The sequence below is a fragment of the Epinephelus lanceolatus genome, chromosome 5 (genome assembly GCF_041903045.1).
Source record: "Epinephelus lanceolatus isolate andai-2023 chromosome 5, ASM4190304v1, whole genome shotgun sequence".
NCBI lineage: Eukaryota > Metazoa > Chordata > Actinopteri > Perciformes > Serranidae > Epinephelus > Epinephelus lanceolatus.
In genome coordinates this window covers 22,718,651-22,745,911 of record NC_135738.1, presented here as the reverse complement: position 1 = coordinate 22,745,911, position 27,261 = coordinate 22,718,651, and the positions used below count along the sequence as shown (strand labels likewise).

At 40.9% G+C, this 27,261-nt stretch overlaps 1 protein-coding gene across 2 annotated transcripts in view; it reads right to left on the bottom strand.

Moving 5' to 3' along the window:
• sema4ba (sema domain, immunoglobulin domain (Ig), transmembrane domain (TM) and short cytoplasmic domain, (semaphorin) 4Ba) overlaps positions 1-27,261 on the bottom strand; it is a 66,189-nt gene that overhangs the window by 29,389 nt on the left and 9,539 nt on the right. Inside the window, exons 1-2 of one of the 2 annotated variants that reach the window (XM_078167879.1) lie at positions 24,698-24,955; positions 1,423-1,841 (exon numbers count right to left, since the gene is read on the bottom strand). In XM_078167879.1, coding sequence (XP_078024005.1) covers positions 1,423-1,540 — 118 coding nt within the window. In that variant the 5' untranslated portion in view covers positions 1,541-1,841; positions 24,698-24,955. Of the gene's footprint in view, positions 1-1,422; positions 1,842-24,697; positions 24,956-27,261 lie in introns of those variants that run through there. The other variant, XM_078167880.1, reaches the window with a different exon arrangement.

Below are 27,261 nucleotides of genomic sequence, written 5' to 3'. Positions count from 1 at the left end.
CGTGAAGCTTCTTTTCAGTGACTGATTGATGGTGTGTTGTTGTGAATCGTTCTGCCAGGGCCCGAGCTGCGGGCTTTGTTGAGGCTGGCAGGTGAGAGAGATTACCTGTTGGTATAGAGGTCCTACATGAGGGAAGGTACAGGCTCAGACAGGCAAGATGGATGACCTATTTGAAAGTTTGCCTGGCTCAAAATTAGCCCCATACTGGAAATGTTATCCATGTCTATAACAGATTAGAGAGAGATCTATCAACACAATCTTCCCTGACATTAAGACTCTAATGATGCCTGAACGTGAGTCACTAAACGCAGTTCAATCATTGAAAGCCTGCACTGATCTCATAATCCATCATTTTGTTTAATTCTCTATTGAGGTACTAAGACACAATACATGTTTAAATCCAACTTGTCATCTCAAGTGCACTGGTACATCATTTCAATAATTACATCAGTGATGATAAAAATCACTACTTGGCACGAGTGGCCATGGCACCATCCACGGAGAGAGCACAGGAAATCATGCTGCACAAAAACCTAACTTAACAATATCCCCAACATATTTTAAGGGTGAAATATATGACAAGCATATTTTTATGTTCCTAAGCTGGCTGGATGGTATGACATTCTGCAAGCAAACACACACAAAAAAATACAGATTATATAAGAGCAATAACTCTCAGTGCTTATGAGACTATGTCAGACTGCCCTCAGTAAGTCGCAGCACAATAGGCCTGTTCATTTTGTAATTATGTGTGACCTGTAGGTACTCAACAGAGCCACCCTGATGGAGCTGCCATTCACAGTGCGGATTTACACGGATTTTAAATCATTATGGTGTAGACAAACACCGATTCACCCATCTAAATCCTTTTAGCTCTTACAATGGACACATATGAAGTGTATTGATTCTTTTCACTGTACAGAGTAAATGAACAGGGACACCGCTGGGGATTACATAATCAGTCCTGTAGGCAGGATGGGATGGTAGGAAATGCATGTTTACTTTGTAATAATCCAGAAAATAGTGAATCGTTTAACAGTAAACAGCCGCTGTTTCTGTTGACTGTTCGAGATACACAAGTTTCCAGGATTATGCAGCTGAGTAAAGTTTTACCTTTGGCAAGATGTGATTCGTAGAGGCTTTACTACACAGAGCAAGAGAAAGCAAGTTTGCCAAGTGCTGCTGTTCATGCAAAAGGATCTCACAAAGCTCCAACTGGAGCCCCGGGCACCCCCAAAGCTCACATCATCCTTCCTTCACTGATAAATAATAGCCCGTTGAGTCTACTACCATGCTCCCAAGTGATTGAGTGATGTAAACACATGATGCCAGAAAAGCTTGGGACTCAACACTGGAAGAAACTGCCCATATGTTACTGCAATGTCTCGGTAATTTTATAGTCAAGAAGTTAATAAAACTTACTGTAGGAGAAGGTGAGGCGTGGAGTGACATCGCTTTCCGTGACAGCTGTATGAAAGCAACCAACAAGGAGCACTGTGTAGGCTGGGAGACAGAGCCAAGCCATACTCATTGTCCTCATGCCTCCTCAGGACTGCCAGCCAACTTGCAGTATTTGCCTTTCAGGTTTTTGGGGAATTCATGAAGCGCGTCTTTTTTAAGCCGTGTTTATTTTCTCTCCCTCTTGCTCTCGCTCTCTCTTCCTGCAGCTCCAGGCTCCTTGAATGGAAGGCCTATGCACTGTGGTGAAGTCGGGGCGCTCCTCTGGGCCTGCAGAAGATGATACTGGTTTGGAATGACGATCTGTGACCTCAGAACAAGACAGAAAGTCTCCACCGATCAGCCTCCATGCATACGCGGCACCACAGGGTCTCCACTGAGATCTGTGAAGATAAAGCAAGAACATTCAGATAAGTACTTTGTTTAACCAAGCATGTGGGGTCTTTACTGATCTGGAAGATAAGTGGATTATTGATGAGTCAAACATGAATCTTCAACTATTTTGGTAATAGACATTTTTATTGTGCTGCTTTTCTTTGTCATATTGCAATCACATATGCCACTATTTTGTAACATTCCATTGACTATACAATTAATGAATTAACAGAAAAAACTGACAGACTGATAATGAAAATTAGTGTTAGTGGCAACTCTACCTCCTTATAATGAGAACAATTTAAGCACCATCTTTGTAAAATAACAGCAGCAGTGGAAACAGGGGCACTATGTTAAAAAAAAAGTCTTTCCATGTTATTGGTGCTGAGAGACTCCTTATCTTGAAGGAATACTTGACCCCCCAGTGACCTTCTGTATATCAATTACTCACCCTGTGTTACATTGAATTCATGAAGAAAATATCCCTTTACAAACTCACATAACTCGCGCACAACAATCCAAGTCTCAGGTATTCAGTCGTTTGCTCAGTACTTCCCAAACAGACAGCTCTTTTCAACGAGGAACTGAACTAAAAATAAAACTTAACTATGCTCTTATCAAAGCCAGACTCCATTAAGAAAACAGTAATTTTACAATAATTTTGCTGAATAGAATACAGGAGCTGCTGGTCTACCACTGCCTAGATCAGTTTGTTTGTGTTATTGTGTGACTTTGGCATTTTGAAGGGTTAGTTGGGATTCAGCAAAGTCACACAATCACACAAATCATCTATTGATCAAGGCAGTGGTAGACCAGCAGCTCCTGTGTTCAACGAGAAAATTACTGTTTTGTCGATGGAGTCTGGCTTTAAAGAGAGCATAGATAAGTCTAATCTTTACAGTAGTTCAGTTCCCCGTTGGAAAGAGCTGTCTGTTTGGGAAGTACTGAGCATACGACTGGATAAACGAGACTTGGACTACACTGCACGAGTTGTGGGAAATGTCTCGATTTTTGGATTCTTTGTTCACTGTAGAGGCATGCAAGAAAAGACAGTTTTCTTCATGAATTTAAAGTAACACGGGGTGAGTAACTGATATACAACTGGTCCTTTGCAGGGTGAAGTATTCCTTTATTAAAACTAAAAAATCTGTCCACAAGCCAAAATCAACGTCTACTTTCTTCATCTGCGGCCCTCGAACCAACCTCTGACCACTCCACACGACAGATCTGAGGCTGTTTGGTATTGCTTTTAGTTTCTGTTCAGCAGAATGAGCAACAGATATCCCTGTGGTGATGATTAACAAAATACTACATGAATAAGCTTTGCTGCAAGACGTGCTGGAGCACAATGCTCAGGTCAGGTTAATTTGATAGCGTCAGCCACTGACAAAACAACCTTACACTCCCTGATCTCCGTATCTGGACTGCACGTACCTACTCTATTGTGCTCTGCACGGGAAAGAAAAGAAAGCTGAAATATCGTAAATCTTTGCTGAAGCTTAAAAACAATAAAAAGGTGTGACAATAACAGCTTATGTTACAGGAATTACAGGAGTTTCTGTCCCACAGTTTTCGCTGGTCGAACTTTAGTTTAATTACTGAGTGGTGAGATGGTGTTTATACATTATAACAACTGATACTGTAAAATGTTTTGATTCCCACAGGTCACAGAGGGCTTTAGTTTTTACCCGCTCACAGCTGTGAGGAGGCCTCTAAAGCCAAAGAAAATTGGTTAAATATTTGCATAGGCCTGCTGTTCAGTTTTCCTCAAATCAATATTCCACTACAATTCCACTTTTGGGGGTTGTTTTACCATGTAAGAGTAGACGGTGGCTGACTCCTTTATCCACAACGTCTTCAACAGTACTTAAGAAAACATCAGAACAAAGCCACAAGACAACTATTACACCAATAATGCTGATTAACTGAACGTAGTGAGACGTGAAGGGGAATTCAATACAGACATCCCAGTTACAACTGCAAACGCTCCAATACAGTCGCCAAAGGGAGCTCCTCATTAAATGCAGCCAACAGGAGATTCAGTTTCATGTGAGGTATGGCAATCAATAGCAGAAGGTAGTGAGTGAAGCTATTCCTGGTTCCTATCAAGGGGCTCCTGACTCTTAGTCAATAAGCAGTCTGACGCTTGTTGCGAACACAGACATCTCCAAATCTGAGCAGGGAAGATGACATTTGAAGGAGCAGGAAGGCCATGATAAAGGCCAGACAACAAGACACAAAGTGGGTTATTTCTACAGCAGCGGAGACACAATACTTGAATATGAGAAACAGAGACAGACGTACTCTATTCTGTCAATTTAGTCTCCAAATGGAGGAATAACACTCAGCAAAGCAAAGGACAAATTAAGTCTTATTCTTCTGAGTTAAGTTGTTTGCAATAGTCCATTTTATCTGTTTCCTTTGAAGTCCACAGGAGGGCTAATAGATCAAAAGCCATCAGTCCTCTTAGCATAACCACAGTCCAGATTTGTAAAGGCAACAAAAGGAAATATAATCAAGGATGTCTGGACACTGAAGAATTCAAACCTACAGCAGCTGGACTGTGACTCTCAATGATCATGATGACAAAAGCAGACAAGTTTATGAGCTTCTGCTTTTAAAACTCCAGGCTAGGTCAGCATCTGAAGTTTTTTGGACGGCGTGCAGCCGACGTGATGCTGGCGGACTGTAACATGTAATTGGACAAGGAGGGTGGCCGTAAGCATCATTAGTGTCCTTTGTGTGAAACAATTCAAAGTGAGACGCCACTTGTGAAGCTACCATTAATTCTGGGTTTGTGTGACAGTCGGAAAAAAGAGGCCCGCATGCATCAAGCTGAATCCGAGTGAGGTACGTAGAGAGAGCTCGACTCAGCGTGAGTGAGAGAACAAGGGCCCCTCTGACAGCACGGAAATCTATATGCAACTCTGCACTTCGCTGCTCTCTCCTGCATGATGCATAAACTGAATCATCCCTTTCACTCCCTACACAGACGTGATAGTGTGCTCTGGCTATGGATGATACTCTCCCATCTCTCTGTCTATGATCTCCTCTTAAATCTTCCCAGAGTTTCTTTCTATATCCCCTCCAGCAGTGTATCTCCGTTATCAGATGGGTTCGACATAATCATTGCATGTGTCAAACTTTTGCCATAGATTATAAAACAGTGAGGGTCTAATCAAAGACATGGGTTTGGTTTTATTAGAGGGAGGACACAATGAAGTCTGGCTTTCTTCAAACAAACTCAGTGAATGCTATTTTTCTATATAAATTTGTATGAACCCAGCAAACAACCCAAAATAATGAAAATCTGTACATTTCATGAGACTAATAAAAGCATAGACATGTAGCCTACATTTCTTTATTTTTAGTCCACTCAATTACTTTCATTAAAGTGGAAATAGACAAGTTTTTTGCTTGAATTTATCATTGTGAAGTAAATGCAGATTGCATCGTGTAATGTGACACCAACGCCTTTAGCTTAGTTCTCTATACGCCTCATTATTACTATGCAATTCTGCCATCACTTACAATCTACCGGGAAAATTAAGGTTTGATTTACAGTTCAAAGGAAGTGCATCAACAATTGAGCAAACAAAACAGGAAGAGGATAGCGTTTTCAAGTTCCCCAGTAGTTATCAATAGCTATCCTCAGTCACCAGTATCGATGTCAATTCTTTGCAGGTGCTCTGGATGGTGGAACCACCGAAGTAACAATGGAAACTGGTAGTTGCTAGACTCTGAATACAGAAAGCGACTCAGTTGTCTTTGCAACTGCATTGCTGTAAAGTCATCTGTTCCCACGTTGACAGAGAACTGACGAGGACTGAGTAATTGCTGCTTATCATCTCAAATAATTATATAGTTTTTTAGTCTCTTAAAATCAATTCTTGTCTTAGGAACACACGTCCTTGGCTTGATATGTCACATATACTGTATATGTATATTTATTTGCCAAAACATGCAGTGGAGGGTGAGTAGTTGTTTGAGTCCCCACAGTTTTCTGTTAGGCTGTGACCAACCCCAACAACCTCCATCAATCTGAGGATTAGGGCAGCCAGCATGTGACTGCACAGGCGAAACCTGACGCAGGGGAGTTCAAGAAGCACTCATCACTGCTCATAAAGCTCATGTTGCTGCAAGTGCAGCGTAATCATTGAAGAATGTATCAACCTTTCAGAGTCCTATCTGAGTTTCCCTCACCTGGACAGTAAGTGTACATGGGGGTGATAAATTAGAAATCTGAAAAGTGAGGGGGATAACCCCAGTGGAAACTGAATCTTATGCTGCTGGGTGGGAAATAAGTGGTACAAAAGTTGTCACTTTTGACTGATGGGACATAGACATTTGCTCACTAGCCCATCGTCCATACAAATAATGGCAATAGTTTTGACAGTCCATGAATTGAAAATAATAAGCTGAGGAGGGGAAGAGACTATTAAATGAAGAGGCTCTGCCGGGAATAGGGAGTGAGTTCCACACAACAAAAAGATGTGAATCATTTACACATGTGTTTGTAATAAGAATAAAGTTCCCATAAATAGGCAATGCTGTCAAAATGAAACTGAGAGCTTACAGAGTAAGTTCAGCTTGTAATGCAAAGTGAAATTTACTACAAAAAACTTTATCGAAAAGTTATGAGCACTTTGTATACTAAAATAAAACCATGGATACTTTATTTCCTGCTCTGTAAAAATTCTGCACAATACAGTGTGTGTACAAAGAGGAAATACGTTTTATATTTAACCAAGCGTAGGAATTCCCAGCATGCTTTATCAGTCACTTCCTGTAATGCAGCTCCTGGTATACCATAAAACTATCACTATATATATCAGTGAATGACAAAGACTGTCCAGTGACAGCACTACATACTCTGTGGGTATTATAAATAGCAGCAGTGTGTATACTGCTGAAACAGGTGGCACCAACATTAGCATTTGCCATCTGAGTAGAGTAGGAGGGGTCAAAGCTCTCTGGATTCCACACACAGCCTGTTGACTGGAAAAGTGTTGACTGATAAATACGACCTTTTGGCATGCCTGTCATCTTAGGAAGCCACCTGTACATACACACACGCTGGCCACCTACGTCACACCCCTAAGACAACCCAGGTCACATGCTCCCAGATGTGGCCTTCAACCCATGATCAGCACCTCCCCCTCCTGCCCCCTTGACACCTTCACGCTGCTGTAGGGCTCTCAGATGTGTGAAGGAGCAGATGTGAGATGTGCAAGACATCATCTGTCAGGAGAGGCCTTAATGGAGGAGCACGCCTGCACATATGGACGGAGTGGCTGATTCACCAGGCGAGTGGTGAGTGGGAACAGTGTTGACACAGTTCTGTGCCGGTCCTACTGCCTCTCAGGTAAGTTTGTGACTACTCATCCAGATCTAAAGATACCCATCTATGAGTAAGACGTTGCACAATGATTGTCACAGTATCGGGACAAAGTGCTAAAGTGCCAAACGAAATACTGTTATATTGTAACTGGGAAGATTTCATGTTCAATTTTACCAAAGTTAAGACAGAACATTTCAAAATGTCATGCCAATAGTGTTTCACAAAATGACCAAATCATAGTTAATCACAATCAGATATTTCCCACTCACCCTAAAACTGCATCAATATTTCTAACTCTGAAACACAGATTTCTCCATGTATGTAGAATAAAATACAACAAACTAATACCAAAACTTACAAAGTTTTAAGTCCCCCAGACTTGTTTTGTAATAATATTTTGTTTCGCATGGTTTTTCCCCAGTAGTGATCAAAAGAATGAGGTCGCGAGTGCGAGCAGTCGAAATGAGGTTTCCTCAGGAGGGTGGGTGTGCTTGACCTTAGAGATAGGGTAAGGAGCTAGGACATCCGGAGAGAGCTCGGCGTAGGGCCGCTGCTCCTTCGTGTCGAAAGGGGTCAACTGAGGTGGTTCAGGCATTTGATCAGGGTGCCTCCTGGGCGTTTCCTTTTAGAGTTGTTCTGGGCACGTCCAGCACATCCACCTGGTAGGAGGCCCCAGGGCAGACCAAGAACATGCTGGAGGGCCTGAGAACGCCTTGGGTCCCCCAGGAGGAGCTGGAAAGCGTTGCTGGGGAGAGGGACGTCCGGAATACTTTGCTCAGCCTGCCGCCCCCCGCGACCCGGCTTCAGAAGAGCAGTTAAAAATTGACGGACAGTTGGCTGGTTTTTCCACATAATAGTTAAAAATACTCTGATAAGGGGCTGGAAGCAGATCTACTCTTTCTCCCTCATTGAGGAATTGTGGAGCTGGCCTCCACTCAACTGCCACCGCTGCTTGCGGTAGGGTCTGCTTTCTCCTCTCTTTAGCGCTGCTCACGCTATGTCGACCAGTGTGTATCAAAATGGTTAGCATTAGCTTTAGAGGAAACTTTGGAGAGATTCAGTCATACATGTTTGCGCCTCAGTCAGACCCAGGCTCAGATGAGGAGTCTGTTAGGCAAAATCGGCAACTAGCAGATGAATCAGAATGGTTAGTGCAGTTAGCATCTTTTATTTATGTTCTTTGTTAGCTTGTTAGCTTATTGGCGAGCTGGCAGTGGCTGATACAGTGTTAATGTGTGTAAAACATACACTATCTGTTACGATGGGGTTTTGGTAGATAGTGGAAAGAAGCCCGAGGGTCCACATCATTACTTACATCCAAAACTGTACACTTCACTTTACCATATTTGCTGTCAAAAGTTTCACTATGCTAATGCTAACTCTGCGCTGACAAATCCACTCCGCGCTGGAGGTTTCAGGTTCCTTTGCTGGTGTTGTGTCGATATCTGTTTCCCCGTATAACAGTGACAATCTTATTTTCATTCAGCAATTAGCTTCCCTATTTGTAACGTGCCTAATCTGACTTGCCCAGTGTACATGTAAATTTCAGATTTTAGGGAAGTGTGCAGAAATCACCCCCTTCAGTAGAGGAATGTGAAAACACCTCTCTAGGGACACACTCTGCACAGATACAAGTCCGTATAGTCAAGGTCAGACAATTAAGGGGACATAAACATGAGAAAACATATTTCTGAGCAGAGGGGGACTTTAATCTATAATTTGCACCTGTAAAACCGTGACCTCCTGTTTACATAGTCAATTGCTTTTGATTTGATGTGCTACAAACATTTCCTAGCAACCAATTTACAAGTTACTACAGTCTTAATCACGTATCTTAGTTTTAATGGTGCAACTGGATTTCGTAAATTTCTTGTTTAAAAGTAGCTTGTAGCTATGAACAACTTAGGAGGGACTTTGCACACAAACTTAGCAGAAACAGATTCAAGAGGAGCTGGTGCAACCCAACCCAGTTCCCCAGTTAATGGAAACTCAGAGGTCTGTAGTTCTGATTAGGTGACTGTGAAGTCTGAAGAAATACCCTCTCTTTCCAGCTCGACCCATTTTAAGTCCAATCCCCAGACCCAGCTAAGAGTAATTAATGGCTCATTCATCCCTGAGTGAACCATACAGCAGTAATTATGACCATATGCTATTCCAAAGACTTTTAATTGCCTAATTAAAATCTTATTAAACTATTGAACAGAGATAGGGGACATTTTGAACTTAAGGTTCAGGGGAGTTAAATTCATCAAGCTTGCTTCTCCTCTGAGGCTTGTGACACACGGTCAGAGGTTGTGAATTTTATCACAAGCGCTGACTTCTTAAAACATCCCAATTTTGAAGCTATCAGGCGCTAAGAATGTATTGATAGATTAGGGTAATATATGGCTGTGAAAGTGGATGAGCATATTTCATCACCTCTGTCTTTGAAACCTTTACAAGTGCCTAAATCAACCCGGTTTCAGAAGTGAAAATATTTGAAATGATATTCCATTTCATTCCATTTCCCCTCTGTGCAAATTTCCATAACAGATGTGGAGCCAGCAGAAGCAGCTTGCTGATGAAATGTAAAGTAGCGGAGCAGGGTCTGTCGTCGGGCCTGCTATCACTATCAAGGCCGAAATGGGTGAAAGAAGAGCAGCGGGGGCTGAGCGACAGACAGAAAAGTGCATTAATACTCAGAGGGGGGAGAGGACGACAGAGAAGCAAATGAAAGGGCAAAGGCACCTTTTTCCTTTCTGACGGTGATAATAAGCATTTCTAGTCACCTCATCAAACTACAATGTATTTATTGGTGCTTGTATTGAAATTGGAATAGGAATCACCTGAGAGTGACTAATCTCACCAGACAAATACTAGGTTCAATGAGATCTTTACTACTGTGTGAGAGTCATTTGCCTCTTTTGGCTGCGTGCCCTTTTATTCCTGGCAGTGGAGCCAAATCTCCCTGTCAAAACACATCAGACAGGGCATAAACTTGGATTAAAACTATTCATGTGTTGTCATTAATAAACCCTCAAACATAGTAAACACTGAGGGATTCAGATGAAACTGGCAGAAAAACCTCTCTCTTTGCACTCCTTTCAGTTTTCAACAATCCAGTGTAAGATGATCCACTTTTAGGAAGCAGCCTGCCCTGTTGATCCTGCTAAAATGGCCTATTTCTTTTCTCCAGTCTGTTTCACCATTGTTGCACCCTTTGCTGAGGAAAAGGAACGCCTACATCTTTAAAGAGTATCCAAGGTTTTATCATTAATTACACCTTCCAGACACCAATACTGAGTTGGCAATACATTAATAAATTACTAGAAAGATCAAAAAAACATCTGCAATCCTTGTCTTCATCTACATCTGTAGCATTTTAAAAGTTCAGCCCATTGACCGTGACATGATTCATGAGTGTATGCAGTTTATGATAAGCTGTCCAGATAGTCTACAAATTCAGTGGTTAAGAGCTGACAGGATTTTGGTGTTGACATTCACCACTTGCATCTGCAACTGATCTGGCCCCCCATAGATAGACTTTCTTCTTAACTGAGCTACATAATATATCCTGGCATTTGCTGGCGCGACAAGCAAGAGCTCTACCACAGGTCACTGCTGCTGCTGCTGCTTGGAACACACTTGTTTATGCTATAATAAATATTTGTACTACAATAAATATAGCTGATAAAAGGGTGAGCATAAGTGCTCTGTAAGCAATGCCAGGGCTTGAATCTTTTAAGGTAATAATCTTGAAGATTTTCATTTAAATAAATGTCTGTTAAGTCACTATTTTTTTACCGAATGAGGTAACACAATGGTGACTTGAGCCTATATGACCCAAGTGAAAGCCCTTATATCTGCATATTACCAACTAGGTGTCTGTGGCGATATTCCCAGGAAAAAATCATAAGTGGCGCAAAGTAAGTGGCACTTTTTCCATCACCCAGTAGTGGCTGGTTCACCAGAGTGGGCAGATTGGTGTCAGCAGCTATCAATCATGACGTCACACTACTTTTTTTAGCATCAAATAACTAATTGAAAGCAAATGTATCAGAATAACCAACACTTGGACATACATCAGAATTATGACTACCTTAATGATAGAAACCATCTTTGGGAAAAAAAATTATTCAATGTAATCTAATTTCTTTTATGTCCCATTCACTAAAATGAGGGGGACGGGTTTATGAACTATTTTGCAGCCAGCCAGCAGGGGGAAATTAAATTTTGTGGCTTCACTTTTAGGGAGCTGTCATATGGGCCATCTTTATCATACAGTCTATGCCACAGACGAAACTCTGGGAAGTGAGATCCAAAAACTTAAATTTACCACTTATTGCCAAAGGTGCCAGCAAAGAAAATGAAACGGCGATCTTCACAATTGTAACTTTGAAGACGTTTGGATTTTTTTTAATGTGAAATGCAGCAATATTCCACTTACTACTAAGCTAAAGTTCAGTCTTCATTTTCCAGTTGCAGTTGTTCCTTAAAGACCTTTCAACAGCATCGTTTGGGCATAGTTTATGCATTTATTGTGCATGATTAATTAAATCTATTTGCTGCTGCTGGAAAATTCATCTCAGAGTCTCTCTGCTCTCAACCCCATGATGCTCATGAGCAAATTTAACAATTACCATCTCACGTGTATTCATGCTGCAGTATAAAGATTGGGATGACATTTTTGTGGGCCTTCCTATGCCAAAGTGTTCTGCTGAAAACGAAGACTACATTTACAATGGGCAGTGATGATGAGATATACATATGAATCTCTTGCAATGAAATTACAGTATGCTACCATTTTTCCATTTCTCTTTTCCATTGCACACATGGAACAAATGGTTTCAGAGTGGGTAATAGGTTACCAACTTCACACTGTCGTTCAATGAGAAATACTACCTAAAATACAAGGTAACATTTTGTTTGGATAGTCTAATGTTGTTTATCAGGTATCAAAGAGTTGATATTTAACAAAGGGCATTTTACAAACTCTGGTAACGAAGACCACTCGATAACTGCTGCATTACATACATACTGTACATAGATCGGTTGTCTTGCTATTGTGAGCATTAGCTGAAATTAAACAGGGGTTTTAATGTCATATACAGTAGCCACTCAATAGTTGTGTAGCAGTTTGGACAAGCCAAAGAAAGTGGACCATATGTAGTCCAGTCCAGTAAAAGCAACTACTTTATGAGATAAATAAAAATACAGAATGGCACTGTATAATATAATGCATAAAAATACAGTATAATACTGTCCAGTGAGCTGTTTTGGATATCAAGGGGCTGTTTTTATGAGGGGTCCCTGCGTCTGCCAGACACAGGTGAGGAGCTGTTTCAGCCCTGGCTGCTGTAAGTAGGTCAGGCCTGTTGAAACACTCCCATTCTAAATGTCTCCACTTGTTTGCCATATAATTCTGTCTGCATTTACTGGAGTGAAATATTGACCCTGATAGAGCGAGTGCTGATAACACGGCATCGACTTGAGGTGCTTTATCTTGCTTGTTCTTGTTTACCTTCACTAACTTGATTTGTCTTGGTAGATAACTCTACAGCACACAACTACAGTATGCAGAGGGTGTTGTTTAAAAACAAATTTTACTATGTTAATGTGAGATTATTCTAAATATCGAACATTATCATGTGCTTAAATGGACAGTTTTCAAATAAATAAAAGAAAAATCAAAAACAAAATAATAACATGCTTTGCTGAAAATGTCTGTGGCATACCAATGAAAACTGAAAAATGCTAAGAGAGTTATGAGTTTAGAATATTTTATCACAAATACTATGCAACTCTATCTTCTGGACAAGTCAACTGGGGGGGGAAAAAAAAAAAATGTGCCGCATTAATATTTGCTGCCCATGTAAATTTATGGCCCATTCAACGACCAACAATGCATTGAAATATTTATCCTCTTTGAAATTGATTAGGCTGGTGTGGCATCCATGAGAGGCCGTAAACAAAGCGGCATGGCTGCTCTCCCTTGATGTCCACAGCAAGAAGCTGCACGCATTCCAGTAGCTTAGAGGCTTAGACAGAAGCTCAGGCTATAGGCCATTGGGCAAAGAGCAGCACACATCCATCACTGTGCGAGACCGATTAAAGGCTCAGAATGTCCGCTTCTCCACATGCCCATCAACGGCACTAACCACAGACACGCCTTTAACACAACTCAAGAGGTTTTTGAACCTACTAAGCATATCGAAACCCTCAAGACTGAACCAGTAGTTGACTTGCTGCTCGAGGTTTCATTAGTCTCACTGTGAAGATCTAACTAATGTGATGAATGCATTTTCCTTCCTCATAAAACACTTGCAAAAGCCATTTCAGGCATTAAAGAGAGATAGATGAGTGGTGTGACACTAGTGGTAGGAATATCTTTAAAGTCACCCACGTGTTGGTGGTCATATCTGTTCATCCTCATATCTAAGCAAAACTAAAAAGAAGAAATGGCTCCATTGTGCCACTAGAGGTCAAAAACTCAAAGGGACAGTCCACCCCAAAATCACAGATACATATTTTCCCTCTTATCTATTATTGCCATTTATCAATCTAGACTGTTCTAATGAGAAGGTGTCTCCATCTTATTACACAAAAATCATTTTAATCCTCAACCCAACAGTGTTTTGGGCATTATTTTATGTGTGTGTTCAAGTGCTTACAGGCAACTGTGTTAGAGATATCAGCCGTAGAGAAGTCTGCCTTCTCTCCAATATAATGGTGATAGCACTCCGCTTGTGGCGCACAATGTGCCAAAAAAAATACATTTGCAAAGTCTATTTCCAGGAATCAGGACCTGGTAATTCCAGATAATCCACAGACCTTGTTGTGAGCAGTGTCATGTGGGAACCTCTACCGAACTTCAGTTGGCAGGTGTAGTTGAACTACTAGATGAAATTGCTCACAACAATGTCTGTGGGTTATCTTGAGTAACCTGGTCATGATTTCTGGAAAGAGACATTGCTGTTAAGTTTATCAAGTGTATTTTTTGGCACCAGAAGCCCAGTGTCATCTAGTTCCATTATGTTCTACAGAAGGCAGCGATCTCTACGGACAACATCTCTATCTCTTGGCAACCCACACCAAAACGATCTAGACTGATAAACAGCGCTAAATGTATTTTTTATTTTGTGGTGAACTGTCCCTGTAACATACAGAGAAAAGAAGCAATTCTAAACTGTTAAACAATGTCCATGTCAAATGCAGTCAACTAACTTTCTATCAAACAATTAATAGTTTACAAACCAATACATTCGGCACTAATGACGGTCTTGAAAAGCCTCATTTAGCTGGGCAGCTGATAACTACGGGGTGATGTTTAGATGATGTTGATGATACACTTCACTGCCTCTTGAAACCATTTCGACCTTGTGTTCAGCTATTCAAACATAGTGTTACATGTCCAAATGAAACACAATAAAATACAATAGTGTATATTCAAAAACTGATTTTGGCATAGTTGAGAGAAAATGTGATGTTTCCAGAGCAGATATCATGTTTTTACACCTTTTGAAAACCACAAGCGAGGATCAATGATAGCCCAGGGAGTGGTGTGTTCATTCAGTGTGATCAGGTTCATGTTCACTCTTCAATCACCACTGTACAGCCCATTTAAAATGACACCTGTGAGAACTGTTTAGAGGCTAATCCAGTTGTCTGCAAAGTAATTGTGATTAATGATGCCCAGAGCTCAAGCAAGTGCCTAAAAAGCCTTGCAAGAATACAAGGAGCAAAATGAAATGTGTGCTCCTGTTTGTATTTTTAAAATTGTGTGTCAAGTTTGTAAAAAAAAAAATATCACACTCTATTTTAAAGTACAGTGAATTTCCAGCACAGAGCTTTATTTTGAAGTGCCATTTCCTGCTGTAGAGTGAGTGACCAATGGATAGCTACTTAATAGAAACGGCAAACTAGTTCGACAACATGGTCAAACGCAAGTATGACGCTGTATGTATTAAACTGTGTGGACCTTGAACTAATGACTGCGGAGAAATCTGGACCACGTGGCTGGACCATTTGAGAACAACTGTTTTAAGGGATGCAGATGGCATGTATTGCTTTTCAAACACATTGAGGAAACAATGTCAAGACTGGCTGTCTGATACTCTCTAAATCTAGTTCATGAGACAGAATATACAAACGATGAACAACTGATCCTTAGGCAACAAATATAGTACAGAGAGTTAGCTGTCTTATGCCTGGGGTTGTACGGGTTCGTTTGCTTCTCATCTCTGGCTACGATCCTCAACATTCCTTAAAAAGTCGATATCAAGCACAAGTCAAATCCTCTTTATTTGACTTCTTTAACTGGCAGATAGACCACATTAAAATATCTTTGTGGGGGTAGTGTGTCCCCTTTATGTGCGGTCTGAGAGTGGGGCAGCTGCCCCCCACATGCAGTGACCTCACTTAGTAAAGATCAATAGTGAGCTGCACATTCCTCACTCCAAGTCCTCAAGACTCACTTAGGCCTTGGTATCCCAGTCATCCAAGCCATCTTGTGAATCCTTTAGCACACTGATATTTGGGGTAAATTCCAATCATTGACACCTAACAGCCAAGACGACCAGATTTGACCTATGAGGGCAGCGTACGTGGAAAACCATACGGGGGAGGCGAGCTCATGTCACTCAAGAGTATCACCCTATATACCATGCTAATGCAGTCACTCAAGGGCCGATTTATCAAGCTAGCATTGGTAGTTTAGATTTAATTTTACATGTTTGTGCTTCACATTTTTGCCTGTGCCCCTTTCCATTTTCCCTTTCAATCACACACTGTACATGGCCTAGCGCACAGAAAAATTATGGGGCCCACATTGATCCCTAGGTTAGATGATTTAATGCCTGGCTGACTGTTCTATTTAACCAGACAAGCATAATAAGGGGATTAGCATCCTATCAGATGACAGAGTTCAGCGTGCTTGGCTGCAGGTATACAGGCACATATCCTATATCACATGATTTGTTCATAGCTCTGCAGATGGTATACATCAGTTAAATCTGAAGTACAATGTTTGGGAAAAATAAAAACAACCAAGACTAAATTACATCACAGTTTATGACATTTTTAATGCCAAACTCTTAGCTTGGAGTTTAAGATAGGAAGTGTTCAGGACTTCAAAAGGGCCCTCGAAGTTCATGTACCTTTGTTTGCAGTGAAAAGCCCACGCTTGTGTGTGTTTGAGATGCAATCAGAGTCCTGACACGTCCATACAAGCGCCCAGGTCCCCACAGCCTGGTGCATGTCGGTGTGAGCTGATGTCATGGAAAGATGGAGGTGAAATGATCTGTTACTAGAAAGCTGAGCCTCCTCACTGTGACACGTCCTCCGACATCTTCACCTACTTTCACAACTTAGAGGTAAAAAGCAGTCAGTAATGCTGCAACCACATGGACAAAAAGTACTACTGCTGTAAACTTTACTGTTAATAATAAAACATCTTTCTTACTATCAGATGTGGTTTAAAATAAAATCTATAACCCAAAATATTTAGATATATTCCTTGTAAACCAGAAACATCAAAGTCCCATTTTGGTTTGCTGACATCAGTTTAAAAATGTAGTGTTTAAAGAAAACAGACAAGTCATGTTGGCAAACGTCAACTCTCTTAACTCTCCCAAAGTCACTCAATTCCTACAAACCCAAAAGGCTGCTGTGTAGCTCACGCTGTGCTCTGACGCTACTTTAGGGCAAGTGATTCATCACATTATTTATAAACTATAAGATGTAAGGTCAGCAATTTGACCCATGAGCTGGGACGGAATAAATAAGGCAGGTTTTGCATGTATCACAATGTAAACATCAGGAAAAGCAGAGAAGTATAGAGGCCAGAATTCAGACTGTGAACTCTTTTCCCCAAACTAGCAATTTTAATACATACACATATATGAAGTACTGTTTAGTTCAGAAACTGAAAACGGTACGATTATTTTGCCATATAGAGCACATGTCCCCTGTCAAAGTGAAAGCAGACAAGATAACATATATTCTGAGTTACTGGAAGGCATGTATCCTCATTCTGTAACCTAAACCAGTAAGACCCATTGACCACAGCAGAAGTCATATTGGGAGAAAAAAGCATCAACAGCGTTAGTTCCTGTGAGCTTAAACTGCACCTGCATGCTGAACAGCTTCATCCTCTCCAGATGTCTGGAGGCCTCGCTAGACCGAGAGCCAGCACATCTATAACTGTCTCCTCCACTGCCCAGACTCTGGTGGATAACTGCCAGAAAGAAAGCAGAGATGTAGGGGGATCTGAGCCCTGCAGCCACTCACGCTGCACAAAAAGTGCTGAAAGAGGCCATAAGATGGCTTGTGTGCTGTGTCTTAATATATCACATCTTCAATCCCATCTGATGAATTATTCAGACGGTGCTATCTACTGTGCCTCTCACCTAAAACATCTGCCCTGCCAGCCAGTCTGCCAGGTCTGGCTTACACTCTGTTCTGCCACAGGAAGCTTTTAGTCTGCCGCTGTCCTGTGGTCTCTGTTACATTTAACCCCCTTCCTCTATCTCTATTTCCATCTCTTGGACTAGAGGCATGAAGCACTGAGGAAAAGAGATTATGTTACCGTGTCAAAGATCCTCTGTACAAGATTTTAAAAAGAAAACAGTATCTTTTTGCTACTACTGTGCTAATCTCCTGGTTGTCAAGGCCGGGGCATGCCTGAAACAGTAATTTGTATAATGTGTCGTCCGACCTTATCTGAAGGCAAAAACTGTTAATAACTGTTCTACATAGCCAAACTGGGAGACCACAGAATTAGCAAGCCATAATAAAGAGACATGACGTTCCTCATTTGCGAGGTTACATTTGTTTGTACACATCTAAAGTGACAGACACAGGTGATGACCTGACAGGCACTTCAGATGAAGTATATTGACTCCTTAAAGGGATAGCTCGGATCTTCTGAAGGGGGATTGGATGGGGTACTTATTCATGGTGGGTGTATTACAGCCGGCACACCCCCAGTTTGGAGAATCAGGCTGGAGTCCAACACAGACGCAAAGCAATGTAGTGCTGTGGAGGGCAACAAAATATAATTTAGTCATCTGAAATGGGTCCCACCTAAAAAAATCAATATCAGTTTAAGTGTATGCTATTTTTAGAAACACTTTCATTGCTTTACCTTACAGTAGGACAGCAGTTTCCAAGGTAGAGATTAAATCTCTATTCAAAGCCAGACTTCATTGACAAAAACAAGGATTTAACATCGCTGAACACAGGATCTGCTTGTCTACTGCTGCCTCAATCAGTCATTTTGTTTGTGTTGTTGTGTGACTTTGGTGTTTAAAATGACTAGCTCAGATTCACCAAAGCCACACAATACCACAAAGTATCTGTCACAGCAGCAGTACACCAGCTGTGTTCAGTGCGCCAAAATTACTGTTTTGTCAATGGAGTCTGGTGGCTTTGATGAGAGCTTAGATGGGGAACTGTAGTCATTAAAGCTTCCCCATCAAATCATGTGGAAAGGTAAAGTGGTGAAAATGCTCTCAATGTAGCACACACTTAATCTGTTTAAACTTTTTTTCAGGTAGCTAGAATCTGTTTTGCTGCTGCCCCCACAGCAGTGCATTGCTTAGTTTCTGTTATCGGCACTCCTGCTGCTTCTACTGTATGTAACACACTGAACTATGGATGAGTACCTCATACAACTCCACTTCAAAACAAAGTGTCACATGGACAAAAAAGTAAGATCTGGCAAAACCCCTAAACTTTGGAGCAATAAAGTGTTCAGCATTCCTCCAACGAGAGGGGACACCGAGCAGAGAACATGAACCAGAGCAGGCTGCATTACACACTACCAGACCATTAAAGCGAGGAGTGTTCTTGAGGGATGAAACGTGCGCACTCACCTCCCACAGGACTGTTTATGGATCTTAGAAGAGCGTTGAATGACTAAATACCAGCATCACTCCTCCTCCCCATCATCTTCCCTTACACATTTCTCATTCATAACTTTCAGCAGGGATGTCTGACTGAAAAGCATGTGATCCACCCTGCACTATTTGTGTCCAAGGTTACAGAGGAACAACTTTGTCTGTCAGTCAAAAGAGTAGAAAGCATGCAATTCAACCAGTGATGTGCATCAAATATCTCACTGCAAACCTTCTGATAAATAATGGCACTGTAGATTAATATGAAAAGAAAGTACAGGTTGTTTACAGTGAGGCAATTAGACCCCTGTGATCAGAGAGTTAGGGCAGGAATGTCTGAAAGGGTCAGTAGCACCATTAGCAGAGTAAAGGGCACAACCTGGAATGCTCAGAGATATCAAATCACAGCAGTGGGGGAGGGACAGGCTGCTAAACAAGGCTCGGTTGGAGGCTGATCCCATTAATCAGGCCTACTCTCATACTCATGTCAGGCAGCGCACAAACATATCCACCCACCAACAACAATCTGATGCACGTTTGCTGTGTGTGGCACCTTACAGTCATCCCTTAAGTAAAGTGTCGGGAGTGCAAAGGTACACATATCTACGAGGGTTAAAATAGCACTTTATTATTAAACATGTAAGGAGAACAGGTGCGAGGTGAAGGGTGATGGAAACACACCCTGAAAAGACAATTTTGCAATTCTCACACCAGCACAGTAGAAACGCTGACTTACGTGTAAACATACTCTGCATGGTTTCCCAAAGCTGTTTCACAGGCTTGTGTACAGTTAAAATAAGACACTGCGAGAACAAGGCGAGTCCCCGGAGCGCTTCATACGTACGTGACGTAAAAGGCAGATCTGAGGGTCCCTGAACACTGGAGCAAATACAGAAATCTGGCCATGTTCCATGTCTACAGTTATTTCCCACATCGTGGCACAGTGCTGGACTGGGAATAAACAGAGGAGCCCGCTGTGCTCCCAGAATGCATGTTTGCAGAGTTCCCATCAGTGAGTACACAGTAACAGGACTCCCTGAAGGCCTGTATTTAACCTTTAGGTTAAAAGTGACTGGCCACTACACAGCCCACTCCTCATGTGCCTCAGCTATTAACCCTTTTCTCACTCATTTTAACAGAAACAGAAACAAAGTCAGATAAAATCACAAGATCTGAAGATCATGCGATGTGATCGAAAGGTCACTAACAGCTACTAAATGGACTTCTTTGATTATTTTGTCAGCTGCTCTTTCCAAGCTCAAAAACAAACTTTGAAACTCAACTTTTAGACCAACATGGAAGTCCTTAAAGGTCGACTATGCAGGAATTGTCAACTGCTGTTTGTAAACAGTATCACCAAAGAAAGTGACAGTGAAAGCTAGCCCCAGCTTTTGTTCGCGTGGCATTTAGCCTCACTGTATTTGCATCTTTGTTTTCATGATTTTCATAGCTCCCTCTTGGGTGCGTGCTGCTCACGGTCTGGCACCTGGGCGCTACGTTATTTGTAAAGTCCCGACCTCACCTGCGCACTGTGTCCAGGAAGGTCCCGACTACAGACAATAAGAAGAAAATTTAAAAGTCCATGCAGATAAACACACTGGGACATAGGTGGTGGTTAAGCGGACTTACTTTTGTATGCATCTATACATTTTTGGGGGGAAAATCCTGCAAAGTGTTCATAAAAAGTGGAAATCTCAACATCTACATTTCAACAACCAACAGCTGCTGAGCTCAGTGTCATTTTGACCATTCCCAAATTAAAATAACGCAACTCAGTCCAACTCACGAACAGAATGTGAAACATTACTGATGTAGCTTGGTAAATAAAGCAGAAATGGCTTCAAGCCGTCAGGTTTCCCTTTTCTAAGAGCTTTCTTGTGTGCAAATGACAAATTTGATGGCAAGATGGTGTGCAGATTTCTACAACCCTTTATACAGTATGTGTATCATATTTTGGTTCTGCAGAGTAATTAGATGAGACAACGTTACACAAAGCTTTAGGACTTTCTGTTTTCATTTTGCCCATGTTGTGTTACTGCAGTCGTGTTACTGCAGTAAGTGTAGCTCTCGCAATATTTTGGCTGACGTATAAATACCTTGAATTTCTTGAGAGAAACAACAGCATCAGATCCAATTCAGAGCTATGCACTTGTCACATAAATTTCAGCCTGTAATTGCACACATACTTTGTTTAAACTTTTCTTATTGACATAAAATCTAAACTAACATTTGCAACACCAAACTATATGGAGGGCAAAACAGCACATAAAAGAAAATAAAACAGGAAAAATCTCTGTCTCGCACACACAATGACAGAGAGAGACTCAACCTGACTGTATAAACAGATGAAGGAGAAGGATCAGAGTAGCCTAATGCTGAGAAAATGCCCTTGGGATATGCTGACAAAATGGAAACATGTGCATATGGGGCCAGCATAGGGGAGTAAGCTGTGATAAAACAGTGAGATGCAGCATGATTTATTTCTTCTTTGTCTTTTCTCCTCTGAACAGATTTAGTAATCTGCAACAGGTTGCTCACTGCTTTGAGCAGCTTTACAACACAGAAGCATAATTTTATCCTTTTGCTTATATTTCTTTCAGCAGACTTGATGTAGAGCTGCACTGCATCAGATAAATGTTCACTCTGCAAAGGAATGCCTCAGCACTCCAGTTAAACTCTGCAACACTGATATACTTGTGCTCTCTGCAACTGATTATCACCATGTTATGAAATAGACTATATTTTTGAAGAGGTCTGGATTTGAGGTATTGATATTACAGGCACCATGCTTTACCAACGAGCCAAAGCTTTTCTGACAGCATCATACAGGCAGTTCATTGTCAAGGCCGCCGGTATCCAGAATGCAACTGCCAGCTGTTTTCTTTGTGGATCAAACCAAAAGAAAACAGCAGGCCAAGGTCAGCACAGACAGGCTTTTCTCCTACAGCAGTCGGATGAATCTCCATATATGAGGCCGTAAAACAAAAACTCTCTCTGTCGCAAATGAGATAGCGCAGCTAATTATATTCCACCCTCTTGTGGAATAATCAACCACTCTCAAAAGATCATGAAAGCTCCTATTTATTCCAGTTCGGTTAGATGTTTGTTGATCATTTGAGGATCTGTGTATGTAGGTGGGTTTCCAGCCACCTGTTTTTATGCACATTTTCAATTTGTGCTTTAAAAAACACTAAGTGAAAACACCGGAAATTCTTTAAAAAACAGAAAAAAGTTTTTACACTTGTCTGAGGTAGAAAACGTGTATTGATGAAAGCAATATTAACAAAGTGCAATGGAAACTGACATCAAATAGATCGTGAGGGACACACATGATCTATTTTCCTGTGATTTGCATGTGATTTTGCGGAAATTTCATTAACTGAACAGTAATTGCATATTAACAGATTGTCAGTGAGTGGGAAGTAGATGTAGCGCAAAATATCAGACACAAATTATTATTCCAAATAGTTTATAGTGTATGTCTTCAAACACTGGTTCCACTGTTTTTTGTTTGTTTTTTTGGATATACAACAGGCCTATTTATTAGCATTTCATTCATTTCAGTGAGAAAAACTAAATGGAACTGTCATTAATTAGGAGTTAAAACAACCAAATAGCAAACAGATCATCCAAATGACAGAAAGAAGAGAACACCGACTATGTCAAAAAAAAGAAGGAGCAGTGTGTAGGATGTAGTGGCATCTAGTGGTGAGGACTGCATATTGCAACTAGCTTAAACTTTTACCATATGTCAAGTGTTAACTCCCTGTTAGTATTCCTTCAGTGCACATTGTTCAGGAGGTTTTTACGGGGAGCCAAATTTCCCACAGAGGTCTCCTCCTCTCCAAAATAAACAGACCAGTTGATTAAAACCAGTAAAAACACTGCATAAAGCAGTTTCATGTTACAAATCAGTGTTTCTGCGATGCTGTTCAACATGTTGCAAATGGGCCACTAGCCCAGCGCCTGCTAATGTGTGCTCACATTTTTTCTCTAAAAACTTCAGATCCAGATGTTGGGGAGATTTGTACCAGGAGCTGAATTACCAGCACATGTCTCTTCCTCTCCAAAACAACCAGATTTAGTGATTTAAACCATTAAAAACACTGAAAAAAGCAGTTTCACGTTAAAAATCAGTGTTTTTCAGACGCTGTTTGGCTTGTCGCGGGCGGACTGCTAACTACAGTGGCTGACATGAAGACACAAAAACATGATGTTTAGTTTGTCCGTTCTGGGCTTCTGTAAAAAACAACCGTAAATCCTAAACACTGGACCTTTAAGTATGTATGATTATTGAATAAAAAACATTAAAAAAGTACAGAGACTCAAGTAAAAAGCTCCTACAGTTTCAGGAAAAGTAATCTCTGATGCAATATTCACAGAAAATGATGTGCTCAAAATTCATCCATATCGGCTCATTTTATTTCCTAGAGCTAGAGTTTACTAATTGGGTTAATTGTACAATTGTAACAGTTTATCAGTTGTTCTGTATTGTTATTGTTATGCATTGAATATAATATGAAATATCCATAAATTCTGTCACTTGAAATATGACTGAGAAGGTTCTTTAATTTAAAATAAGCAAATAATAAAAACTAAAGTCCACTCAATAGGGGAGAATGACACATATTCTCTAGTTGCTTTCTCAAACTGTAACGACACCGGGGGAACAGCTTGAGAGCTTTTCAAGTAAAAGGCACTTGGCAGTGCACACTCAAAAGTAAGCAAGAAGAGTAAATAAAAATCTTAAGCTAACCTCATTGACTTTTTGACAAACTTTTCCATTTATGGTTTCTATCTATTAACTACCACCCACACATCTAACAATTTGGCATTAGTCTGAATTGTGCTGCCAGCAGCGTGTGGGTGAGACATTTGAATTTCACACAATAACACCTGATGCTTCTGTCTTGTTTGCTGCCAGCGTCACATCATAAACACTAAAAAACTCAACAATTTGACTGTGCTGGCTCTCAGCTATCACAACCAGACGCACTGAGACAATTAAGACTTTGTGTTGATATTTATATGTTCTTGTTCTCGCCCATCAGCTTTTCCACACTCCTCTGGGTTCACACAAAGTTTCCAGGCTGGGAGAGGATGTGTGTGCACTGGCTGCCACATTCAGTCACTCCTATCTGTGGAAAGAGGCCCCACTCCCAGTCACAGGCTCACTCATGATGAGTTGTGCCTCTGCTTAAAGAGTCAGAGCTATCCTCTGTTTTCCTTCTGCATTACTAGAGACACTCACACACACAAGCCTGCAAGCCTTAAAATACGAACACACCCAGGCAAATAGCTGTGTTTCCAAAGAAAATAAGTCCAACACCAACATCTCTTAATGCAAGGGTAGCTCCTACACATGCACGTTCACCCACATATACAAGCACAACACATACATACAGAATCTTGCACTCAGGCTGGGTCTTTAATGACCCCCTTACCCTGCTATCACCTTGCGATAAAGACCTACTGGAGAGGGAGTAGGGCTGTTTTGTGTCTGCTCACACCCACTTTTCCCTTTAAAGAGAGGAACTAACAACAAACCCCACACAGGCTTAGTCATAAAAGGTTTTTATGTAATTCTCTAGCAAATGACAGGTTATCTTGGCACCGTTTCAATAGGTAACCAGAACTACAGCGTACTTACATCAATGATTCATGAAGCCACGGCACCACACAGTTAATGAACACAGGGGTAGTCTCTATAACGGCGGTACTTGCGCTCTGTCCCACTCTGCCAAGAAACAAAAACTTCCCTCATCTAAAAAAGGTTTCCTTTAGGTGACACAGACGGATTGATTCCTCCTCCAGGAAGTGTCAGAAGAAAATCCACAGAAAGCGTTTAAAGCTCTCGTATATGACAGCTCTGAGTCCGCAGGTCCACACTCTCCCTCTCACTGACACTGTGTCGTACTACAGCCTGCCTCTGGCCACTCAACATACTCAGCTCCTCCCATCACACACTGTCAGGGAACGAGGGAGGGACGGAGGGAGGGATAGATGAGGGAGTAGAGGCGGGCACACTTCTACAGAATCATCTTGACTCATTTTTCACTTTAAATTTAAATATCACTCATATTTTTTAGGAGCAGTTGAACCATTATTACGTTTTAGAGAATATGTTACACCGTGTAATTAGGAAAATATTACAGAGGGCTCAGGGCAGAGGAGCAGTAAAGACTGAGTGTCCTTATATGAGAGGAGCGTAAGAACAATAAGACTTTAATTTCTGTTTTAAAATTGTTTAACGTCAATTTGTTTTAGATTTTCTAGGTAGAGAGACGTTTTCTTCACACAAATTTCCAGTGTAATATATATAATTTAACTTATGCAAATAAATGAAACAAAAACTTCCAAATGTATCTTGTGATTTTCTGGTCACAAGACTTTAAGGTTTCTGGGAACTCATTCCCACCTCGTGCAAAAGCAACATTCTGAGGTTACACACACACAGAAAAAACATTTATGCAACATACCATGACGTGGCTGGATTTATAATGTGAGCAGGAACTTAATGAGACAAAGTCCTAATCACATTGAACGTAGCCTTGGAGCTCTTTTTTCTTTGCTGTTTTTTTTTTTAGCTCTCCTGGGAGTTGGTTCCCTTGTTATGGACTGCAGATGTTTGCCTCTCAGCCAGCTGCTTGCATCCACATAAAGACTGACTTTAATGATTGTAATTACCACTAACTTCAAGCTACCGGGGGAAAAAAAGAGAACAACTCTGTCCGTCCTAAATCACAGTCATCAATTCACTGCTTTCTGTGTATTTGATATCAGCGAGAAGTGAAACATCTTTAAAGTTATGGCTGCGTTATTAAATCTTTGGTTTTGCCACAAAATTTGTGTAATCACACCGTAAAACCACAGATCTGCTATCCAACCATGAGCCATTCATTCCTTTAGCAACATGAAGAAGTCCAACATGCTCAGAAAAACGTACAGCTCGGTGTGCAAAAACTAATAAGCCCACTACTATGCCATACTTGGATGCTGTAAGGTTGCTACATCACTGTATATTTCAGGCTTTCACCATCACTACATTCTCCTTTTTTGGTGCATCCACTTTGTACCTGTCATGGTATAAATATACGCTCCTCCTGTCCTGTGCCCTCAGTTTTGAGCATAAAGTTCTATTTGTTCACTTCTTCATAAGGAATATTCTTTTCATTTTCAAGTATCATACAATCAGACAGTGGTTTCCCAAGTGCTGCAACACTGCCACCCTGCTGACATGAAATACAACAAATGCCTTTATATTTCAGCAATTACAAACCCAGCAGACAGCTACTGTACTACAGACTACATGAAAGGCACACGAAGTAGAAAATAAGAGCCAGTGTGTAAAGTTAGGCCACAAAGTCAGTTCTAAAATAATACTCACAACACTGGCAAGGACAAAGTTTTTCAGGCCATGACACTGAAAGTACAGAAACAGAAGTGACGCAACAGTCTCAGAAGGGGCCGTTTCATGAAATGTAAAGGGGACACGTCTATGAACCATATACTGCTCTATATGTTTTAGATAAAGAGATAGGGCTGCACAATATAGTGTTTTTTAATGTCACAGCGATGCGTCAACTGTGATATTTCACTTTGACTATTACATTACATTCAGTCTGTAGGCACTATTTTGTCTGATATGCGCCATGTTGTGCACATGCCACTAGGCATCGTCTGACTGGTCACAATCTGCACGCATGCAAGTGAAGTTTATCAGACTAGAGCGACTGTACTATTCTGCATGGTTTAAGGAAAGTGTGACAAGATGAGTGCCGATGAAAGTGTGAATGCTAGAGAGAAAATAGCACATCAGCCATCTGGCAATAATTTGGATACAGGAGGGACAATGTGGCACAAGCACAGGTACTCCACAAGTCTGACTCAAGAACTAAGAAGACTTCAATATCTGCTTATCTCAAGTAATATCGTAGTTGCAAAATTCAATAATGTTGTTGCATATTACATATTTTCCTCATGTTATGCAGCCCTAAAAATAGCCTGGATTTATTTGCTACTACCTTTCTTTTAATATTTATAAAACGCTCTAAAAATCTCAAGTTTGTAATTGAGTTAAAAACATGTATTCTCAATGGATGATAGAGGGAAAGGAAGATGTGAATGTTTCATGATATGCCAAAAAATGTCTACCAAAGTGTTTCAAAAATCCTGTTAAAGTGAAGTGTTACCAAATAACTTCACATGCCTTCT